The sequence below is a fragment of the Apostichopus japonicus genome, chromosome 9 (assembly GCF_037975245.1).
Source record: "Apostichopus japonicus isolate 1M-3 chromosome 9, ASM3797524v1, whole genome shotgun sequence".
NCBI lineage: Eukaryota > Metazoa > Echinodermata > Holothuroidea > Aspidochirotida > Stichopodidae > Apostichopus > Apostichopus japonicus.
The window spans coordinates 14,466,106-14,489,775 of record NC_092569.1 but is presented as its reverse complement, the minus strand read 5'-3'; the positions used below and the strand labels follow the sequence as shown (position 1 = coordinate 14,489,775).

At 37.6% G+C, this 23,670-nt stretch overlaps 2 protein-coding genes and 1 pseudogene across 9 annotated transcripts in view; all 3 read right to left on the bottom strand.

Moving 5' to 3' along the window:
• Nucleotides 1-637: 637 nt before the first annotated feature.
• On the bottom strand, nucleotides 638-14,316 carry LOC139973741 (uncharacterized). 7 transcript variants are annotated; one of them, XR_011795321.1, is made up of 7 exons: nucleotides 12,336-14,316; nucleotides 10,006-10,166; nucleotides 9,401-9,691; nucleotides 8,630-8,830; nucleotides 8,317-8,521; nucleotides 6,355-6,438; nucleotides 638-5,190 (listed from the first exon to the last, which is right to left on the bottom strand). XR_011795321.1 is itself a non-coding variant. In XM_071980593.1 (6 exons), the coding sequence occupies exons 4-6, from the start codon at nucleotides 9,481-9,483 to the stop codon at nucleotides 5,064-5,066; spliced, it is 411 nt and encodes a 136-aa protein (XP_071836694.1). In that variant the 5' UTR covers nucleotides 9,484-9,691; nucleotides 10,006-10,166; nucleotides 12,336-12,453; nucleotides 13,142-14,316; the 3' UTR covers nucleotides 638-5,063. The 7 variants fall into 7 exon arrangements, 5 of the variants coding, with proteins under 5 accessions (XP_071836694.1, XP_071836697.1, XP_071836692.1 ...); XR_011795322.1 differs by lacking the exon at nucleotides 6,355-6,438 and having other exon boundaries at nucleotides 8,703-8,830; XM_071980593.1 differs by lacking the exons at nucleotides 6,355-6,438; nucleotides 8,317-8,521 and having other exon boundaries at nucleotides 12,336-12,453; nucleotides 13,142-14,316.
• A 2,560-nt stretch (nucleotides 14,317-16,876) lies between these two features.
• LOC139974613 (U2 spliceosomal RNA) lies at nucleotides 16,877-17,088 on the bottom strand (annotated as a pseudogene).
• Nucleotides 17,089-18,552: 1,464 nt separating this feature from the next.
• Nucleotides 18,553-23,670, bottom strand: part of LOC139973521 (coiled-coil and C2 domain-containing protein 2A-like) — a 37,120-nt gene continuing 32,002 nt past the window's right edge. For both annotated transcript variants that reach the window (XM_071980256.1, XM_071980257.1), the window contains exons 33-36: nucleotides 23,330-23,452; nucleotides 22,536-22,594; nucleotides 21,176-21,347; nucleotides 18,553-20,012 (exon numbers count right to left, since the gene is read on the bottom strand). In XM_071980256.1, the coding sequence (XP_071836357.1) occupies nucleotides 19,824-20,012; nucleotides 21,176-21,347; nucleotides 22,536-22,594; nucleotides 23,330-23,452 (543 nt within the window). In that variant the 3' untranslated portion in view covers nucleotides 18,553-19,823. The remainder of the gene's footprint in view (nucleotides 20,013-21,175; nucleotides 21,348-22,535; nucleotides 22,595-23,329; nucleotides 23,453-23,670) is intronic.

Genomic DNA, 23,670 nt, shown 5'->3' with positions numbered 1-23,670 from the left:
ATTGAAACCGGAGGGCAACATCTGGGGAGGGGCAGTGGCGGAGCGTCCATACAGTCAAAGGGGGCGGATGCCCCCCCCCCTGGCGGACTCAAATGGACTGCTGGCGCCCTTTTCAGCTTTTTACCACTTTTGACTTATTCGCGATTATTGACTTTTTGATTGCGCTCTCAAACACCTATTGACATTTGTCACATTTTGTTGGTGTAATTTTCTGACAAAATGGCGATGACACCTATTTATTCTTTGTTTATCTGCAAATTAGCAAGGCCCGGAAAGGGTCATTTCCAGCGATCTAGGGAGTATCTTTACTCAAAACATTTCTGTACGCTCCGCGCCAACCTGTGGTGGCGCTCCACTTCGATAGTCTCGATAGCGCCCCTATAGACCATTCTCGCCCCCCCCCCCCAACCAATGTCTCTAGCTCCGCTACTGGGGAGGGGCAGCCTCCAACCCCTCGACCACCTGCAGAAATAATACATCATAGCCATCTTAGTGAAGAGTACATAACTATACAACATGTATGTCCGTTTCAACCTCAACAGTTGCAAGAGTACAGTTAGATTGAATTTTGCCAGAGGCGAAACGACGGCGGATCGCCGTCAGCCGTCTTTCCCCGGAATTTCAGTATGCAAACAGTGCCGGTGTGACAGGGAATAGTGTCCGGGCGTCTCACGGACACTATTCCACGGGAATTGTGTCCGTAGGACAACTTTCTCGGGGGGAATTGTGTCCGGCGGACAGTATTATCTGTCCGGACGGACACTATTAACTAGGAAAAAACGTCCGTGTGTGGTGATTTTCTGTCCGCGCGGACAGGATGAGAGAATAGCACGGATAAATGTGTCCTACAAGCTCTTCTGTATGGAAACGTAGTGCAAAAACATCAGGACAGCAAGGCTTCTTTGGAGTATGCCTTTTCATCTTAATTGCATTTCTTAATGGCAGGATTTATAGAGGAACTTTAGACCAATTTCGCTACATGATGAACGGCTGAAATATATGGTCATTAATGATTTCTTGCATGATACTATTTGGACAGACACAAATGAATGGAAATATCAATTTAATTTAAAATTTATTGCAAATTTAATTCTCCTTCATGTTCTCTGCTGCATAAGATAAATACATTTCTAAAAAATGACAAAAGTGCTGCAAGACTCGTGCAACATCCTACGTCTATTGTGACATAGAACAACTGTATCTGTTTCTTTATTTTTAGTACAAGCTGTTTCAAATACTTTGTTTTATAAAAATCATCCAATTTCCCTTCTACTTTTAATACTAATGCTTGACAACCATTGACAATAACAGATAGCCTCACATCTAGTAACTTTTGAAATCTTGGGGATCTCAAGACAAAATGACATTCACATGGGAAAAAAAGGTTACATAAATCAAAGTAAACCATGCTTTGGCGTCCACAGTTGTAGCCTAGCAGTATTTGTTGGTCAGGCAATCAATTAAAGGTAGACTATTGTTAATCCAATTATCGACAGGCTGTGAATGTTAACTATGGTGAAAATACTTGGGAATTCCTTTTCATGTGCTATATTTTAAGATTGGGCAATGCCTAGCTGGTTGGAAATGGTACTTGGGAAGCAATATAAAATCATATGGTATAGGAGCAGAGGGTTTGTGTAGGGTGTTTTCGTGTGTTCATGACATGTCAACAATCGAATCATGATATATTGCCTGCAGTCAGGCAGTGCATTATTCATTAGAAGGTATTTCCAAACGAATATCTCACCATGCACAACTGGTATTGATAAACACCAAAAACGTTTGTTGCTACGATGTATTGTTAATGGGCATAAAGGCCTCTAAGCTATATCAATTATTTTCAACAAAAATAAGCTGAAAGTTATGTTGCATTGGCTTCAAATATGCCAGATACTAAAATATGGTCACCGATGGTCAAAATTATTAAACTGTTTTTGTACCACCTGTAGGAAATTTACCTCACTGGGACATTCTGTCCTTTTGCATGTTCTTTTAAAATGTCTGAGAAAAATTTGGAGTTTATAAAGACCTCAAGGAAAGTACTTCTTGATGTCACAATACAACTTTGTGGCCTATACAGACTACCTTCAAATGACATGCTGCTGGTCACACTAAGTATCAGGCTTAACATAAATACTGGGAAAGGAGGCTGTGTGAGAACCAGTTCTACTACACTCAGCAGATTGTTTAGTGTTAGTCAAAGTATCTCAATGACTATTGTTCCAATGTTGGAACAGAAAAAAAAATCAATTAGGGCTAATTGGGAAATGCAAGCTGAAGCCAGTAAAATCATATTTGTACACAATTCACACAACTTGGTATCAGTTAACATTTCTCTTGCTTTTTGTCTACATATTTGGCCCACCTTTTCCTTTGACATTAAATAAATATTCTTTGCACTAAAAGTTTGGTCTTGACACAGTCAACAGTATAATCACCTGAATCCTTTACTGGGGAGCATCCAAGGCCAGTCAACACTGAAAATAAAAATACACATATATACACATACATACATATACATAAATACACACATACATACACGCATACATATACACACATATATATATATACAAAACGTACAAGTGCAGCTGTCTACAATAAATTATCCAGATTACCATTTTGTAAATAGCAGCACGATAAATAAACTATAAAACTATCTATACACATTAATTCTGAATTTTGGTGTTATTGCTTTGTTTCTCAGATTATACCTAGTAGTTTCTCAAAGTAGAGAGTTAAGTTCGGTATGCAAAGAATGTCTGTCATTTCTCTGTATGCAATTTACACTTCTAATGAACTCATTTTTAGCAGGATTGTTTACAGTACTCATAAGAAAGTTAAAATCTATATTAAAAATTCTAGAACAATACTTAAAAAAAAAAAAAAATTCTCTTGTTATCTTTAATTAGTAAAAAGTGATACCAAGCAGAAACAGCATATATAAGGTGTGGTAAGATATTGGCAGTAAAAACTCTTTTCCTTACATCAACATGAAAATATGGAACTATATACGATAGAGTTGAGACTATGAAGTACACCCGTTTAAGTATTCTGCTTATATGACCAGTGAAACTTAGTTTGTCATCAATACAAACACCTAGATATACTGTATGATGAGTGCGTTCTACTTCCGCATCTTTAATTGAGATTTTAGTTAACTTACATGATACAAGACCTTTTCTACGAAAACGCTTATTCAGTTGCAACAACTACATAATGCATCACAGATAAAGAAACTATATCCCAGTTGTTACTTGCCTTGATATACTTGAATGGCATATGAGGACAGCTGTCAAGTAGCATGTATGCATAAACCAGACTGTGGTTTCTATGATCCAACATGAGTATCCTTTCATATGAATGGGACATACTGACACACTTGATCTTAGTAATACAGCGAGAATTGACAAACAGTATATTCACAATGACAGATGCTGACACAAATGGCCACTGATAGCCTGCTTGTACTCACTCAATGTGATACATACTACAGTAAATATGAGATTTCTTCCAGCTTCCTCATCTTGAGATATCAAGTTTTAAAGGTTTACAAAATTTGACCACTGTTAATCTCCACAATAACAAAGGCCTCTTTTAGCCATGTGGTATACTTACAGACTAAATATGATATCTGTTCAGCTTCCTTTCTTGAACTTGTAATTTTTACAAGGTTTTCACAACTTGAACCCTGTTTACCCTTTGACATCCACCCCAAAAATATAGGATATAATCAATATGATTCACATACATACCAAATCTTACATTTTCCAAGCTTCCCTTCTTGAGATAGCGTGTTTGAAGCCAGGTGTCATACCGCACACACAAGTATTAACGCATATGTTTATTAAATCAGCAAACAAATTAAGCATTGATATTGAGATGACGCAATATGACAAATCATTTTTTTCTAACCCATACCGTCACGACTCTAAGTTTATGCTTAGAACTAACAATGAATGTATGCTATATCAAGTGAGCTGGCTTCCCTCATCTTGGAAAGATAATTGTTCTGCTTGTTTTAGCCAGTTTTCTGTTAATAAGTACCTATTCGTGTGACCAAAGCAAAGCATGGCAGAACAGAATTGAACAAATTAGATGGTGAATGTAAAACTTCCATTTACCTGAAGAAAGATGAACTAACTGCCATTTACTGTCCTGGATGTGACACATGAGTTTATAGATTACAACTACCAATAGAACAACTTAATTTCTACGTGTGGTAAAATATATGCTTGTTATGTGAGGCTTTTGTTAGAATTTTGTCACCTTACAGTCCTTTGAACTTCACAATCAACAAAAACAATCCCAGGATTTACTTATACCATCATTCTGACTGGAGTTCTCTGGGAACATTGCTCTTGATTCAACCTTACAATGACATTACTTATGCATTATAAGATAATAGAAATACTAATTCTATTCAGTATACTAATTGTGTGCACATTTTCCTCCTTGCCAGGGGGAGAAAAACAGACCCTTTGATATATATGGAGGGGGAGGAAGTGTGTCTGTGAGAGAGGGGGGGGGGGTATGAATTGAATTGAAAAACCAATCTAGTGTGGTTTGAACAGAGGGAATGTGTGAATTAAATATTGCTTAATATAAGGACACTTATTGCCAGTTCCAAAAAGTGCTATCTGACGGCATTTATGCTTTGTTTTTCTTGTTGCTTGCTGTTTTTAATCTATCTTGCACATATAAACATACTTAAACTTTAAGCGGGATTTTTTTTCTGGAATTGTCTATCAGTGGGGGTGGGGGGACAAACAATAACGATATGCATGAAAGAAACCTTTTTATCATAAATTATCAAGTTCTTGTCTTAACCACTGGTTGTTATACTCAAACACCTGATTATCTCCAACCTGATCATATTCAGCTTGGATAGCCTCCCTTCATATCCTGGTGAAATGCTCTGACCCTTGGCACCAACCTATACCTATACATAAAAGTTTAAAATTATTGACTGAATAGAGAAGTTAATAAGTAACCACATTCAAGCTAAAAAAAATGCATGTTTACACCACTTATCATATTGAAAAGATAATTGTGCATCAGGATCATTACTTTGGTAAGCTTTTGCGCAGTTGACTACAGGCTGCTTCAGCTTCTGTTTCGGTGCAACCTGTGACAAGGTGGTAGAGATGGTCCATAGCATGAGAGACAAGAACGTCATTGAGGTAACTCAGCCTGCAGAAAAGGACGCATGAATAGTAAGCATTGCTTTAAAGTTACAGAAATTAAATAGAAAGTAAATATTACTGTGAAAACATGATTTCAGCAATCATTACGAATGGGTACTTCAAAGTGATGTATGTTGCAGCATTCGATAATAACAAGGTGAAGCATTCAGACTAGCAATATTGTTTATTGCCACAAATGCAGATCTGATCCTCCATGAGCATGCGAGCATTCAGACTGTAGCAAATTGATCCCCCAATTGTGGGTCTGATCCACCGTGAGCATGTATGGAGTATATTCAGACTAGCATGTTGTTCGCCCTTGTGGGTCTGATCCTCCTTAACCATGCAATAATTTATACTATAGGACATTGATCACCCAAATTGTAGGGTCTGATCATCCTTGAGCATGCGAGAATGCAAACTATAGCAAGTTGATCGCCCTTGTACGTCTCGTCCTACTTGAGCATGTGAGATTCAGACTAGCAAGTTGATCACCTCATTTGTGGGGTCTGCTTGATCCTCCTTAAGCATGCGATTATTCAGAGTATAGCAACTTGAATCCCCAAGTGTGGGATCTGATCCTCCTTGAGCATGCGAGCATTCAGATATACAGTATGGCAAGTTGATAGCCTATTGAAGTCTGTACGCATTCCTGTGTATTGTATCAATGCCAAGCTTAGAGTGAGATCTGATCAAGTGTGACCTATGTGCAGCACTAAGGTCACGTCTCGACGTAAGTCAGTGTTAGATTCAAATTTTCTGGCAGGACGGGCCACAGTTCAAGCACTCAATCACAGAAAGTAAAATTCATGACAAGGCAAGGCTTAGGGCGATAAACTTACAAACAATGATATGACCAGAAGCCTAGGACTGGATCCCATTTTTCAATAAAAAGTTCCTTTAAATGTAGTGCTTAACCATTGAAAGTATACATATCATTACTATATAGCACAACAAAAGTTTGCAACAAGTAGCGAAACATCTAAAAGCGTTTGGCCGAGCGATGATGATGATAGGTAACAGGTAGAGCACCTTTATCATTAATATTAATCAATATTTGTTTGTGCTTGAATTTTGAGAATTGCTTAAGCACTACAAAATTTTGCTTGTAACTGCCAATGTATACCACTGAGGTTGGTATCAGTAACTGCATGAAATATTTAACACTTACTGTACTTGTAAGTACAGTAAGTACTTGTAAGTGGTCATACAACTGCTTCGTGGAACTTGAAGAAAAACTGTTGCAAACAGATCTCTGTTGAATCAAAGCAAAGAACACAATCATAGCACACTGGAAACTTACTTAACCATGAATTGTAAAAATAGGCCTGGGGGGGGGGGAGTCTTAAAAAACAAATTTCCAGAGGACAAGAAAGTCGGGCAAAAGTCCTGAAAAATTCGGGCAGCCTAAGAGGAGAAACAATATATATATATATATATATATATATGTATATATATATATATATATATATATATATATTTGTATATGTATATATATATATATATATAAATATATATATATATATATATATATATATATATAAATATGCAGTAGCTTGCCCAAATCTTTTTCAAATTTTTGCCCGACAATTCATTGATTTTCTTTATTTAGCATAATGATGCCCGAATATTTCCGTGTAACACCACCGTAAGCACAGCTCACCTGGGCTACCACGCTTTTTGCGCGATCAATTTTTTTTCTAACTAGTCAACTGTATACCTGGACATCTCCGACATGAGTGTATATAAGAAACATTTTCCTTTTGATGGAATGGATGGTGGGGGGGGGGGGGAGTGCCTACAAGCCTAGAAGTCCAGGTTTATCATATTCTTTGTTACATTTTATACTGTTTTGTGAGACAAATTGCAGTCTCACCCGACACAGCGACATTATCCCGCCTACGTGTCGTTGAACAATGTATGTTTTTCTGGAGGTAGCTCAGTACTGTGTTAAAATAATAAATACGGTAACTAAATATGAGCTTAAAAAATATTCTGTCCTATTTTTCCTCTTCAAAGTGATGTAACCAATTTTTCTTCTTCTAATTTGCCAAATTTTTGAGGAAGTGTAAATTTCTAAAATGTGAGATTATAAAATAAAGAATGTTTATATGGAATTTGCAAGGCCTCAGATGTGCCGTTTTCGGCAATCTGAGAGGCTTTTTTTGCCAACAATTTTCTTGTACGCTACGCACCAACCGATGGTGGCGCTCCGCTTAGATAGTGTCATGGGAACTTTCGGGCACAAAACTTTCTGCCCCCCCCAAACTAAAATGGTCCCGTACGCCTATGACCTCGGCCCACAACATTAGGCTTCTGTACTCAATGTGGTACAATTACATACCATATATGCGATCGTTCCAAGCTTCTGAGATATTATGTTTAGGAAGGTGCGTTAGTGTAGGGACAGGTTAGAGGGGAGTGAGGTAACTGTTTGGCATTTTTTGACTTCAAATGACCTTTATGACCTCCGACAAAATCAAACAGTTTCTTTTACTCAATATGTTATGCACTATCTTACCAAGTACGAGATCTGCCCAAGCTTCCAATATTGAGATACCATGTTTACAAGGTTTCACAATTTGACCCGAATGACCTTTGACCTCAAACAATACAATACGCTGATTGTACTCAACAATGTACTCTTTTGCACAAACTATGGGATCAATCTAAGCTTCGATTTTTACAATGTGGGCGTTACAAAGACACGCACACACACGCCAGCATGAATGAATAGGTTACGATTATTATTAAAGCCAGGAAAGCTGCTCTTCAGAAGTTGAACATTAAATTGCAGAGTTTCAAACTGACATCACATAAAATTATCTTCTCAAAACTAAAACAAATGGAATTTAATTTCTGAAAACAATTGTCAGGGAACTGAAGTTTTCTTCTAATTAACTTATTCCTGTCTTTATTATTGTTGGCAATAATGGTTAATTTCTTAGGCCATTAAGTCGAAACTGATTTATTGTGTGAAGACCGCTACAGTCCTTTACCCTCACATAAGCCAGCAAATACTCAGAACTGATTAAGTTGCTGATTATTTTTAAGGAAATTCTGGAGGAATCATGCCAATCCTCCTCCTCCCCCACCCCCCCCCAAAAAAAAAAATACTGCAAAGAAATCTTACTTGTGCAAAATTCTTTAAGTAAAATTGAATTGAATTTCTTCTTCTGAGGAAGGCCTGTGGTACTGTTAATATGTGTGTACAGTCCTTTCTCATTCACAGCCTTCACTTCATACGGCCCGATTAGCCAAGAGTTTTCAAGCTTCCCTCCTATTCGGACATCCTTTCTAGCATTCCGTACGAGAACACTGGAACCAACTTCAAAGCTCTGAATAAAATAAAATCCAGCATATATACGTAAACATCATAATACAATGTATATGTTGCCATTCATTTAACTACAACTTCAATGTACAACATAGCATTATATAATTACCTTTTTTGGTGCCTATTATCCAAATTCTTTTTTTGCCGTTCTTGGGCTTTGCCAATATTTTCTTTCACAACACCTTTGATTATGTCCCGCGACTGTGACATGAGTTCAAAAACCCTCTCCCGCTGTGCATCGCTGCAGTCTGTAGTAGGAGCTTCTGGTTGGACAATGGAGTCTTCAATGTCGACTGGTCGCAATGGCTCTCTGGATATATGAAGATAAATTAACATTCAATTATTCACAACACTTTGTTGACTGAAGAATAAATAAATTTTTATATATTTTATTTTCACTATTAAGACCATTGAACCAGAAATTTGAGTCACATCACATACTCAAACCAGCACAAATATAAAACCCTTATATATATTCTGTGCTGTTATAGGTCCAACTTGCATACCAGTCAATTATGATAAATATATAGTATATGAAAAACAAAACCATTGTCAGTGACATTAATTGCATGTATCTTTTAAGTTAATGGGCATGCATTTACAGTTTAATGAATGTTCATATTTTGTACTTGCTGCAGAGTGTACCATATACAGGGTTAATATTTATTTGTTTAGATATTGTAACTTAAATTGGGTTATTGATGGTCCTCTATTTAGCGGTTTTTCGGGATGTGTCAAATTAGATTTTATCGTACAGAGGACTGGTGTAGCTATGCAAGATTTGTCCAAACTCTCTTATCCCTGATTGCTTTTTCTCTGTATATGGCCTTAGCAAATGTAAATCTCTATTCAGCAATGGCAGGTTTAAATTATTACAAACCTTCCAAACATCACAGTAAAAGGTGAAAGACCTATTGAACCATGTTTGGCTGTATGGTACCCCATGAGAATTGAAGACAGCATTTCATCTCAGTCATATTGGTTTTCATTGACAACCTTGATGAGTGACCTTTGCAGAGTTTGGTTGAATCTTTCATCAAGCCCATTGGTCTGTGGGTGGTAGCTAGAGGATTTTCTGTGGTCTACCCCTATCATGTCAAACAGGGACTTGTTCAGAGCATTAACAAATTCTCCTCTCTGGTCTGAGATGACAATTTTCATGCACCCAAATCTAAATAAATGGAAACATTTAAATAACTATTGTTAAAATATTGATTACGAGTAATGTAATGAACTACTGGCATCTGCAGAATGGCTACATGGTTTAATCAGGAAATCATTTCAGCACTGATTTAAAAAAAAAAAAGTAAGTTAAAAGCACTGACCATATCCCACTAACATTTTATTGACATTAACTTAAAAAACAACTTCTATAAATTCCTGTAACCATTTGGCCGCTTTCTGGGTCACAGTTAAAACAGTGCAAATGCAGGTCTGCGTAACTAATTCCATGTAAAGTAGAAACAAAAGTAGATGGATATTTACCTGGCCATGGTTTCAAACAGAAAGTTTGCAACAGTTTCTGCTGTTTTGTTTCTTACAGCAACAGCCTCTGGCCATTTTGAAAAATAGTCACATAGGGTTTATATGATGTACTTATTTCCATTGATGGTCTCTGGAAGGGGTCCAATCATATCCACACCCATCTAAAAAAAGAAGTAAAATGGCATTCAGAACCATACACAATCTAATCATACGAACTGATGTTCAAGTCATTTATATCTGAGTTTTGTAAAATGCTAAACATTCAATTGTTTTTTTTTTATTGTAACTCACACTGGAAGACTCTTTTACCAATTTTTTTCTTCATTACCAAACCTGTTACTTACTGACTTGTCAAACCCAGTTGTTATATGGAAGTCCAATGGGAAATCTCTGAAGTGAGATGCAAGTCACATGCAGTGATCTAGCTGACAATCTAGATGGTAATTGTCACTAGGGACTATCATAGGCCTGGTAACCATTTTCATCACCTTTGAATGTGGGGTGGGGGGGGGGGGAACAGATGTATAAGTACCTGGATGAGTGATTGATAGTTAGTCAGAAAATTGCCTTGGAATCTGTCAGTGAGATGACAGGGTTACACCTAACTGATGTAGGAAGCAGTAATGAGATGACAGGGTTACACCTAACTGATGTAGGAAGCATCAATTGGTACAACCTATACTTTGGTATCTATATATTGTAAGCATTTAGAAATGTTACAAATTAATCTTTGAAGGGAATTTGCAGATTTTTTTATATTAATGACAGAAATTCACACTGTAGAGTTACAGTATGGAAGGAAAGACTTCTTGGTTATTAACCAAGTAGCAAATTTTACTTAAATAGATGTTGAAATAAGCATATGGGTTCATTGGGGATGAATTATGGACAAAAGGCTATGGCTCTGTTGGTATTTTAGTTATGAACTGCATATGAATGTACGTACCTAGGACATTTTCTCGGATACTTCTTTATGACAACAATTCAACTACTGAACTCTGTTATGTTCATGTGTCATTCTTGCTTCATATCACAATTCAGTTTTCTTTTCATTTTGAAATTCATATCAGATAATTATGAAGTCCTATGTAAAGGTTTTCCTGTTGCTTTAATTATACGCAGCTAAAAAAAATACCAAAATGTGTTCTTAGCGAAATTTGTGTTTATGGCTGCAGTACATGAAAATTCCTGACAGTACTGCGAGTCATTAAGTCTACTGAATGTACCACCATCATGATCATCTTTAATATATGCTTAGTAAATTATAACTTTGAGAACAAATGAATGAGCTAGATCTTTCATTCTCTGGGCAATCTCCACACATACTCCTTATACTCTTGCACTGGCCAACAAAGGGATGCAAACTTTAAGCATCGGTTGATAACTTGATATGCATATGGTGAATGACTTTGCAGTTACAATCATGCAAACAAATATTGCCTTTAGATGACAAAAAACAAAGTGATTTAGTGATAATTAACTGTGCTGCTTGTGAACAGTATTTTCGACCCAGGCCTAGCATTTATAAGCTGAACGCATAAGGTGGTCCATATGTATTCCATTAACATGTAAGGCCTATGAGCTAGGATAGGTATTTGAAAAAACAAAACATGTTACACAACTTCCATTGCAGATTCCATCAAAATCAGGTGTACATGTGCCTCCTGCTGAAATGCAGATGAAAATAATACTTAGGTGGTGAAATTGTCACCACTCGTGTCCTACAAGGACTCTTACAGAAATTGAAATGAACCTGATATTTCTATTGATTTAGCCACCTTCTCAGATCCCTTTCTTTCAAATTAGGGTCTTATACCAAAATACTCCTATCATTTGGTCAAATAAGTTCATGATAACATGTGGGATAAACCGAAAGCAAATTGTTGTGCATTTTTATTTGCTCTTTTTTCAATTGTTTCTCTCAACAACCAGCTATCCTCCTGAATAGAAATTTATTCACCCACCCTCAAATTTGTCAAAGAGATTACACTAGGCCTATATCAGTTTTTTAGGTCCATTCTGGTCACTATTCTAGCAATACTACAGTATATCACCAAGCAGTGTCTACATGTGATAATACATTGCAAATTTAATATAAATGATACAAACTTGGTCCATGGAGCTATAATCCCAGGTTTATAGCTCCATGGTTTAACCTGCACTAATTTAATTGCAACATTGTTTTGTGCATATATTAACAACCTTAATTACTGTGGAAGAATGTTTAATGAATATTCATACCATAACCATGTACATGTTTGCATAATTAAAATATCACCAGCAAAAAGGCCCATTAAACTTATTAAAAATTATTAGCCAACACAGCTAACCTTCTGACAATGAAGTGATGGGCAGGTGGCCAACTGATTACCTATAGCATATATTCGACCTGCTGCAGTGTCTGTGCACATCCCGGCACCAATATATTAAAAAAATATGGGAAAACCTCTAAAAAGAAAGAGATAATAAAGTAATACTCATTAATTTAATTGATCCTCCAAATGGACAAGACAGGGACCCCCCCCTATCCCTTGCTACCTTGTGTTTTAACTAGTAAGGGGACTAATCCCAGGACATATCTTTCAGAAAATCTGAAAAGTCCTATCCTGAAGATTTCTTTTTGTTTTTAACCTAGCAATTTCAAACACATAATCATTATTGAAATTAAAAGCTTGTATACTCATGGTAGCATGGGTACACAATACACAGCTGATATGTAACTGACAACTGATCTGGGAGTTTTGGCAACTACCAGAGTAACAAAAATTATACCAAGTAGGCTTTATTTCAGAGATTGCCAATCGGAGTGGCTTAAATTTGAATAAAGCAAATTATTTGCAAAAAGGGTTAACTCTCGAAGTCCTACTCCTAGGCTACAGTAGGCTAGCCTATAGTAGCCTAATACTATTCGTGTCTTGCCGACTAATTATGCAGCACGATATTCTCTAACACTAATAAAGTTTAGACTTTTCAGTTCTACTCTTAGGTGATTACAAATAATAAAATATACCTATAATCTGCAAGGCCCAAATGGCCAATGCACTTAGTTCAAGTTATATGCATATCTATGGAATCATTTTCTTCAGTGGAAATAATTCCTAAAAGTTTTATACAAATAAACAAATAATACACTTACCACCAAACCCTTCTTGTAAGCTTTAATTTTGTGGGCTTTGGTCAAGGGCCTATCTTCGTTGCCATGTGGGCCGACGTAAACTAGATCGGCATCTCCCGTCAGTCTAAAACTCTTCGATCTTCCCCTTATCGATCTTTCTAGATTTAACGTAGACTTTTCAGGGTACAGTCCTGACGAAAGATATTTTCCAATGATAATGTAGGCCTACTCGTCATCGGTATCCAGGTCAGGAGAAGTCATCTTGTAATATCAGATCGGGCTAAGTAAGTTAACGGTCTCAACTCTTAATGCAATTATTACTGTGCGTGCATATATGCAACTACTAAGAAATTTTGGGCCTGCGACATGTAACGATGTAGACGGCACATTCGGCTTACTTCACTGAGTAAACAGCAGTATACATTTTACAGTAGAATGCAAATACGCATGCGTGAAATAAAAACTTTGTCACACCTAGAACGTAGAGCGGGAGATTTCCACATTTCCCGCGTACTGAATAAAATATATTGACTCTGACCAGGGAGTTTTTCCATAACAACTCCCTGCTCTGACCCCGGAATTGACCTCCGTGCTCCGGATGGCGGGGAACTATCGCCGCCGCGTATCGGTTAAAATACATTTACCTTCGACCTACATGGTTGATCTTTCTCCAACGTTTAGAAATTCCGACCTTCCAAACAACTACCTAATGGTAGTAACGATTGATAAGCAGCAGAGTCAGACAGACATGACTAATTAGTTCGGAAGATAAGTTTAACATTCATTATGCAGCCTTCTGACAGTCGACGATCGAAATAGAGCGGACAGCGTCCCTCTGGAGTGTAGTCTCCATGATAATAATAACATTTTGCCGCCTCCTCCCACAACAGTCGACACTCGAAGTATTAGTTATGCTTTAACCGAGTTTTGAGGGTGCATGCTGACCGATATATAATTGTCAACCTGGTCTTCGCTAGTAAATTACCTCCTTTTAAGTAATAAGGGAACGTATATAGGGCCAGAAATGTTTGTCACTCAACAGAACCACGTTAAAGCTCTTTGAAGAGAACCCGGACACTTTCCACGGTGGCGTAGAAAGCAAGGGAAAGTGTCCCTGAGACACTATTCACGCAAATGAGACACTATTTCCTAGTAATAAGTGTCCTACGGACGCCCGGACACTCATTACTGCCACACCGGCGTTACAGCGGCGTTTCGAGGCCGGCGCGGGGACGGCACGAACACGCCACCGGAACGACGGTGGCATGCGCACTGGGTGATTCCCCAACACGATAATGTTCCCCAACACGATAGTATGCTAGGAGTGTGAGCTCAGAGGTCAACGCCGGTGCTTTCACATATAAGGTCCCGAGTTCGAGTCACAACAAGATTAGTGTATGTCGTCCAGTTACAGAGTTGTTGACAATTCAAAATCATGGACGTTAAATATGAATCTAAGAGACTGACTTCGGTAAGCTTACGGCTTTGATAAGCTAATGAGGGCTTCTTCTAGAGTTCTGCATACAGGAGTATCTAAAATACATACATTGTGAAAATCATTGCGCGCTTAAAGTCATGAGCGGGAATCTGTCCATCTGTTTGACCGATACGAAAGGGCCACCTTGCTTGCGTCGGTTGTGCTGTCTATTTGTACTTGCCTGCTTTAGAAGAGAAAACAAGAAGAAACAGGGTCCTCTCCATGCGATGGAGAGGGCCCTGAGTTTTCATAAAGCTGCAATTGGTCTACTTTATTTTAGCTATAGACTGTGGCGCCCTAAATTGGGACTTCCCTTAGTATGCATTTATGTGTAGCAGGCACACAGCTATACCGGTAAATTACTAGTCCGGCACTAGAGCCCCCCCCCCCCCCCACTGTTGTATTAAACTTCCGGTATTTAATATTACATTCTTTAACTAAAATGTACTCCAGAAGAAGATCATAGGGATAAATGAAAGCAGAGAATAGACGATTACTCAGTGCCAAGTATTGCTGAAGGTCCCGGGAGGGGGGGGGGGACCGAAAATTCCAATATATTTTCTAATACAGTATTCCCTTATTGTCAAGAATGTGTCATCTTACTTCTCTGTTTTTTATATTTATAATTTTAATTAAAAATAAATAAATCTGTAAAAACTGTTAGCATATATTGTTATGAAATAGTAATACTGCCTCTTTGATGTTACCGAAAAACACCATCGAGACACCTTACAGGCCCCTTATATATTTATCTAGGTCATGGATTCAGTTTTCCCACGAGAAGTTTTAACTATCTTATTGAATCTTGTTACAGGGCCTTTTCCCAAAATAGATTCCATTGTGTCTGTAGAACATTCGAGAAAGTTCTTCTCACGTGGTATGGAAGTTTCCATAGAAAGGGGTGGACTTCCAAACTCCCAACCAATGAGGGCAGATCAGTCATATACGTAGTGATATTTATATCGTTAGCTAATACAGGATGGTCAGGTTATTGGCTGCCTTCTGATTGTGCGCAGTGGGATTTTATAGAAGTAAGGTATAAAAGGCGGCATGGACCCGCAAGTTTATCACTCCGTCATCAGTTCGTCGCTTCGTCATTGCTTCGTCACCATTTCATCACTGCTTCTAATTGCGTAATTGACGGAGTCAAATCATTGTAATTTTGTTGTAAGAGAATCGACAGAGAAGAAATTATACCGAATCAATAATCAAATCCTATCGTGTCAACTTGTTTTTCTGAGAACTCATTGTTTTCCTCTATCGCCCTTCGAGACGTCTCCTGAAGAAACATAAAATACGGCATCAAGATAACCCCATTACCTTTCTATCTCGAGTCCCGATATAGTATTACTATGGGAGGAGCCGGGCTCGTCACAATATGACAATATATAAGTATTGGCGGCGGTAATACAAGGCTGCCGAATAACTTCTATACTAGTATTACCTAAATTTTACTTGGGTGTGCCATTCTTTCAAATAATAAAAAATAAATTTAAAAAAATACCAACTATGAGCGCAGGAAGTTCCAGATTTTAGCCATGCATGAGGCGATGTCCATATACAAAGAGATAAAGCAATTAATTAGGCTTCTATATCATATAATAATTTATCTATAGGAAAATACAGAGAAATAGCCTAAGAAATGACTCATAATTTACAGGTAAGGAGTATTATTTTAGCAAATATATTGGAATTTCGGCCCCCCTCAGCGATACTTGGCAGTCGAATGAAAAGTACAAAATGTAACACAATGAAAGTATTATGCTAGATAAGTGTAAGTGGTATTGATGGCATTAAAACCAAATAAGCCATGACTATACAGAAAGCGGATTAACGAACAAAGAACGGATTACATAGGTTAGTAGAACTGAAAGTTGTTAAGGGGTCCCAAGTCTTTGTTGAGGCTGGTGATGTGAGAATTAATACAAAAGATTCAATCGCTTTCTTTTCGTTTACGTTCAGCTGCGGATTTGAAGTTCGAGGCAATTAAAATACATTTTAGTTTTTTGAGAGATCTACTATGAAGATTGAAATGTTTGGAAACCGGGAATTCTACAAAATTATCACGAATATATATTTGTTGTGGTTGTGATTATTGAAACGTAAGTGGAACCGAGAACCTGTTTCACCTACATAATTACCCTCTTCACAAAGTACACAGTAGAATATGTAAATAACATTATTAGAATCACAAGAGAGGAAAGGGTCCCTTAGACCACAGTCAACATTTGGAATTTTGACCTCGTTGCCTTGGGTAATATTGGGGCATATTTGTCATCGAAGATTACCGCAATATAATATACTTTTTAAGAAAAAGTCACCCAGGAAAGAACCTGGGCACGAAAACCAAACTACCAAACGACTGATCCGCTCTCAGCCCCAGTCCCCTTGCATCGGGACTGTGACTGTGTGATCATCGTCAGGTGTGTATCACCATTCCCTAAGGGAACAGATACTACACATGATCTTAGCCAAAAGGCCGAGAAGCGATATAATATAATATATATATATATATATATATATATATATATATATATATATATACACACACACACATATAGTCACTTCATATATTGAGTGCAACATGTCCTCGCAATGTACCGTATTTATCGATTATGAATACGCTTGGCTGAGTGACCAGGCATCGTAACTAGCGCTGTTAAGCTCATTGCATTGTATTAACGGTATTGCTATAATCTGCATGATCATTTTTCAAGGTAGTTCCAGTTCAACAAATAAACCTACGTGATACCACGTTCAGACATTGTTTTTATAAGATGAAAGGCTGTCTACAGTGTGCCCGGTAAGACTTAAAATCAATATAAAATATATACGTAATGAGCAAGTTTACTGGAAAAGCTGAAAAAGATTGGGTCAAAACAGCTTCTTGAGATTTTTCATTCTGGAAAATTTACCAATTCCATTGAGTATTGCAATAAAAAACGTAATCAACGGATTTTTCCAGACGTCGGAAAATCCACTACAGTTTTTGAAACGTGTCAATGGCGATCGATTTACTTTATCATGTGTTTAGTTCAAAGTAGCAGGCATGCATTCTGTACATCGATTCTGAGAGGAAGGAGTCTGGTGGGTCATGGCTCAATTCCCACAGAGGACCCATGGTCGCTAGTCTAAAAGTGTGCGGACCGCTGAATTAGAAGATACCCTGCTATATACAATTTCTAATATACATTTCTGAGATTTTCGTCGCCCAGCAGACACATTTTGATATTTAAACAGTGGCGTAGGAAGGTACTTTTGAGTGGGGGGGGAGGCTGAAGACTGATGGCCGCCCTGGGGGAGGGGTCTAAGGGGAGGGGGTGTCCCCCTCCCCTTTGGAATTTTTTTGCATTTCCAGGTGGCCTCAGATGCAATTTGGTGCAATATAGCACACTTCAACACCCACTCCATTTTGTAAAGAATTTTGCATTTTCACCTGGCCTTAGATGTAATTTGGTGCTTCAAATGAGATTTTTTTTCTCATTTGGAAATGAAAAAGGGGTTTTCTGACTTGCGGAGCGGGGGGGGCGGAACGATACTTCCGCCCCCCTATATTTTTCACTGGCGGGCTGGCGCCCCCCCCCCAGCCCCCCGGTTCCTACGCCCTTGTATTTAAATATCATAAAACATTTGTTTTAATATCACAAAACAATGCTTCATGTGGAGCCGACCAAAGGCGATGGAGTTCTCGTTTTTGGGGATGATTTCAAACTAATCACTTTTGAAATTGAAAGTACTTATTCTGATTGACACTAATTAACATGCATTGTTTTTCTTTAGCTCATCTGTTGTATTTGAAGGCACCACAACTTTACAGAGAAATTTTACTCCATGTGTCACATCTTGAAAGGTGCCAAAAGTAACAGGCGAATTAAAAATCATAAAAGTAATGAAAAATTAATTAACATATAAACATTGTTACACAGCAAAAATAAAGAATAAAACAAAACAGCTGTTGGATATATCAAGGTGGATATATTTATTTACACATTTAAGTAATACAATGTATAAATGACAACAGAATTTCACATTGAAAATATGAAAGGGAAATATAATTATATTTCAAGGTGATATTGCCACATACTGGCATCACATATGGATGGAACTTCAGCACTTATTGGTATCGATTAATATTACTTTAAGTGAACGCACATGGAATGCAACCTACGAGTGAGCAATTTCTGGATAAAGTTTGTAAATTTTTTTTGGGGGGGGGAGAGAAGATGGGGGTGGGGGGGTTGAGAGAGATGAGTGGGTGAGGATGGGGAGCTAAGTAATCTATGGGCGGAATCAACCTTTAACATGCTATTTTGGCACCAATGTACTAAGGATGTCAATAATTGCAAATATTACATCACTAATGATTTGAATGTGGAATGTGTTGTGTACGTGTGCAGGGGAGGGGGGGGGGGGAGGAGGAGGAGGATTACAGTAAGTCTGCATCCCACCAAAAATGATGCACTCTCCTTCCTGTATGAATTTGTTTACAGGCTTGTTATCAACACAGGCCTCTGAAGAAGGTTAATTAAACACAAAAGCCAAGTAGATTTAAATGTTTACCTCCAGACAGGATTGTGATCTTCAAACTGTTAACTTTTCATTTTATATCCATTTGTAATGATGTATGTTTGTAATAATGTATGTTTGTAATGATGTATGTTTGTACTGGTTTTAGTACTGCTGTGACACAATCGATGCTAACATTAAGTATGTAATTGCACTTTTCCATGTATTGTTTTTCTCTTTTCTTGATTTAAGTGCTCAACAAATAAATATAGAGCTATCAAACTGTGGACGAATAGTCCCTCCCTCTTCTACCCATCGTGAAAACAATGACACTTTACGAAGAGTCACGCATTCATGGGGCACAAGTCATGTAGGCTAACCCCTTGTTATATTATGTATGACAGGAGGCACTCTCTTGCCTCATGACCAGTACCACTTGGACACCTGTGGGTACCCCCTCATTGCCTCATGACCAGTACCACTTGGACACCTGCGTGTACCCCCTCATTGCCTCACTACCAATACCACTTGGACACCTGTGGGTACCCCCTCATTGCCTCAAGACCAGTACCACTTGGACACCTGTACTTACCCCCTCTTTGAAGAGTTTGTCACCCGTAACAAGTCTCTATCCACCAAATAACGTATTATCCCCCCCCACCCACCCACCCACCCACCCACCCACCAACCATTGGTATATATCACTTTCTCTACAATTTGTCAGAGTTTTCTTGTCAAAGAGGCAATGTAGACCCACACAGAGAGAACATTGCAAGGGTAAGGATGTATATGGACAGCGAGTGCAAACTCAGTGTCCGGTGACTCAGTGAGATGAACTCCGGTGCTACGGACTCTCTCTATGACTGACTTCATGTCGGTGTATGGCATGTGAAGTGGAAAGCCACAGAGCTGAAAGATAAATATATTACAAAGAAAGAAAACTTTTAATCGAAAGAGCCAAACTTCTACTACCATGATTGGAAACATAGTCATGTGGTGGTTGACAATTGCTTCTATTGTTTATCAGCATTATCATGGTACCATTGTTAAATGTCAAAATAGAGATAAAATAAAATAAACAACTCATTGAACCTTTCAAAATTAGGCCACATACCAGATAAGAGGGACAAATAATTGACAGATAACAGGGACCTGCTGATCTGCTATCTTACATTCTGTAGATAATTTACAACTGATTTGATAAGTCCCAACCAAATGAGAGATAGAACTTGCAGTTTGAAAGACACTGATTTTGGTTGCAACATACTGGTTTGGCTAATTAAGCACTGCTTTACGAAGTAGTGTTAAATATGAATTGCAGTTTAGGAATAATAGCAGGTTATTATTTGTAATTGGTTTATGAAGACCGTTTCACTTCTTGAGGGTTATCCAAACCTGCTTGATACATTTAGCATTTTTGATTTCTGATTTTGGCCTCAAGTGAAGGACTATGATTCCTGCAGTGTACAAAACTGCTATACATCTTTGTATTTGAAAAGAAATATTGTATAGCATTTTGCTACGATATTCTGGATATATTATATACTCTCATAAAATTGAATTTGAGTAAAAAATTGCTAAGATCTAGGGTAACACTGCAATTTTATTTTTTTATGACCAAGGTCATGTAAGACACATATAACACTGATAACATGAGAATATTTAACCAGAGGACCACTGTCAATGATGTCATAGTTTACAACAGAGTCGCCACAAATCATTCGCTATATTTTTAGTTTTTGAGTCAAGGAGGCCCCAGCCAATAATTTTCTTGACTCAGTGTTGTGTCAGTGAATGAATCCACTGTATACTCTCTATGCAGAACTATGTCAAAAATCGTTTTGAATTTTTTTCACATTGGAGATGAGTCACCTTCTAAAACACTACACCACAATGTTCTAACGTTACGCAGGTGAGCCGATCCCATAGTATACCCTAGACTAGGTTGGAATGGGAATGTAACAAAGATAAACCCCACCTAAGACATATGCCTTCTTAGCATCTGTAATATTAGCTAACAGACAATAGTACCCTAGACTAGGATGGAATGGGAACGGGAATGTAGTACTCACACTGTACGACTCCAAGACTTGCTGCAAGTCATTGCTGTAATCATGCCCAGTGCTCTCATTGTGTTCTAACTTTTTCAAGATCTGACGAAAGATCTGAGTGCAGTATCGATTCCAGCGAGTGATGTGTCTTGTACGCCAATCCATGACGCAATCTCTGAGCTTCTTTTCAATTCTGCAGAAGGGAAGAGAATGACAAGAGCATTAAAATGGATGGTCCAGGTGAAATTATATGATTTTGAATGATGAATGAAGAACATATTCTTACAATGTATTGGTTTTTGAGATAACAACATTTGAAGTTGACAGATTATATACCAGGGGTGAACTTGATGCAAACAGTTGGTGATGTTGTGGAAGAAAACTGAAAAAAAATATGTATGTTTCTCTTCAGAACTTATACACAATTGTCTACTAATGATGCATCTCAATATGAATCCCATTCAGTCATTTGTGTATTGTGAACCTCACACAGTCTCTCAGATAAAGTTGGATGCCAAAACAGTAAAAAGAAAAATCTTCTTTAATTGTACATTTATTATAGAAACTGCTATTCTTAAAATTATTAAAACAAATTGAAAAAAAAAATTCCAAAATGCTTTGTAGGAAATTGCATAAAAATGTCACACCAGGCCACTTTTAGTGTTTCTTTGTCCAAAGAAAAGAAAGAAATTTCCCATGAGCTTTTCTTTTAATGAACATTAATATAGCTTGTTGTATTTTATAACCAAATCAAACTTTCCACAATATTTAGTGCAATGTTTTGTACGATGTCAAGAAATTGTTTTGCTTCTGTACAAGAAGTTGTAATTAGGGGGTGATTAGTTTCAATAATTAAACGAAATAGAAAAACGATGACTTAAAAAGATGATTGTAAGAATCTTGGCTATGTACCTTACATGTAACAAAAAAGCTAGGCTACATTTATCTGCTATGCAGATCTAGGGTATATGCGTTCATATAATTTTTGCAAAGTAGCAGACTTCTTCAAACTATAATACATCCAATGTGATGGTAATGAAGCAAATGAACAATTTAGTTTTTATTGATAACATTGTTTTGATGGTGAGTAAAATTACATTAGAGTTCAACTAGTTGCTGTAAGAATAAAAATATTACGAGCTGCTGTCCCCACCCATCCCAAAAAACACAACAGCGCAATGAATTAATATAATAACTTGGATAGGGATGGGGAGAGGGGGGGTAGGGTGGTTCGGGAAATGAGAGAAACATCAAATACAAAGGAGAAGGTAATATTTTAACGACATGAGGAACTGAAGGTGAAATTTATTGCTGCAAACAAAAGCTGAAGAAACTTAAAATAAGAATTTAAATTAAATTCATGCAATCGAAGATGACTTACTTATCCTGGAGCTCTGCGACAAACTCTGCATCTGTTTCGTGATACACAAGCTCTGGAGGCTGTAGAGAAAATAGAAAATGTAAAATAATCATTTATATAGGTGTTAAGAGATTGCAATACCAGAGCAGATGTCCACACCAGTATTAATAGTACTCAGTAACATGTTGAGATCCCTGCTCTCAGTCACTGAACATCCCTGTTCTCACTGACTGAGCATAGATAGTACTTAGATAGTACCTTCTCTCACTGAGACATTCAATTGCAGTCAAGTTTAGCCACTCCTCAACATCTGGGTAGTTTGGATGGCTTTAGCATCCAGAAAATGAAGCAGAAGTTGAAAGCTATTAACACTTTCATGATGCTTAAGTTTAGAGATGAGACAAAACTTTGTAACAGGCTGCTGGAGGGGTTTTTCCCAATCTTTAATTTCATGGCATTATTTCTGAATTCTTCTAATATCTAATGTAACAAACAACACAGGTGCCTTCTTCTTGAATTTTATGTGTTGTAAGGCAACTAGGACATTAACCCACCCTATAAGCTCTACAAGACAAAAGCTGGCAGTATAAGAATATACTGAATTATTTCAGTCGTACTTCCTTCAAAATTCAAATTTTTCCTGCATTTATCAAACTTTCTGTCATTGGATTCCAGAAGATAATCTCTTTTTGATGCTAATCATCGCTTGAGTTTCTCTGCATGATCCCCCGATGCTAACACAAAAACCGAGACTCTTGTCATGTCTTAACTTGCGTTAATGAAACCAAAGAAAGATAAACAAATAAAGCCGTCACCTGAATGCTGGAAAGACCAGGATTGGGGAAGCTCTTAGTAAAGAGGGGTTTCCAATTGCTGGTTTTGCTGACATCAAAATCGATTCGGCTCGGTTCAGCGTTGACTTGAATATTGGCCCAAATCTGAAACACACAGAAATGAAAAATATACAAGTTTTGTTATGACAGACCTCTCTTCTTTCTTTGTCTTCGATACATCCAAAATTCCCACCAGGTTTGAGGTATTTGTCAGATGCATTATGCTTACCTGTCTTCAGAAGACTTCTGAAGACTAACAATTGGCAGCCTAGAATTGGTAGAGCAGATTCAGTCATCACCACCATTGATCTGTGATCCAAATG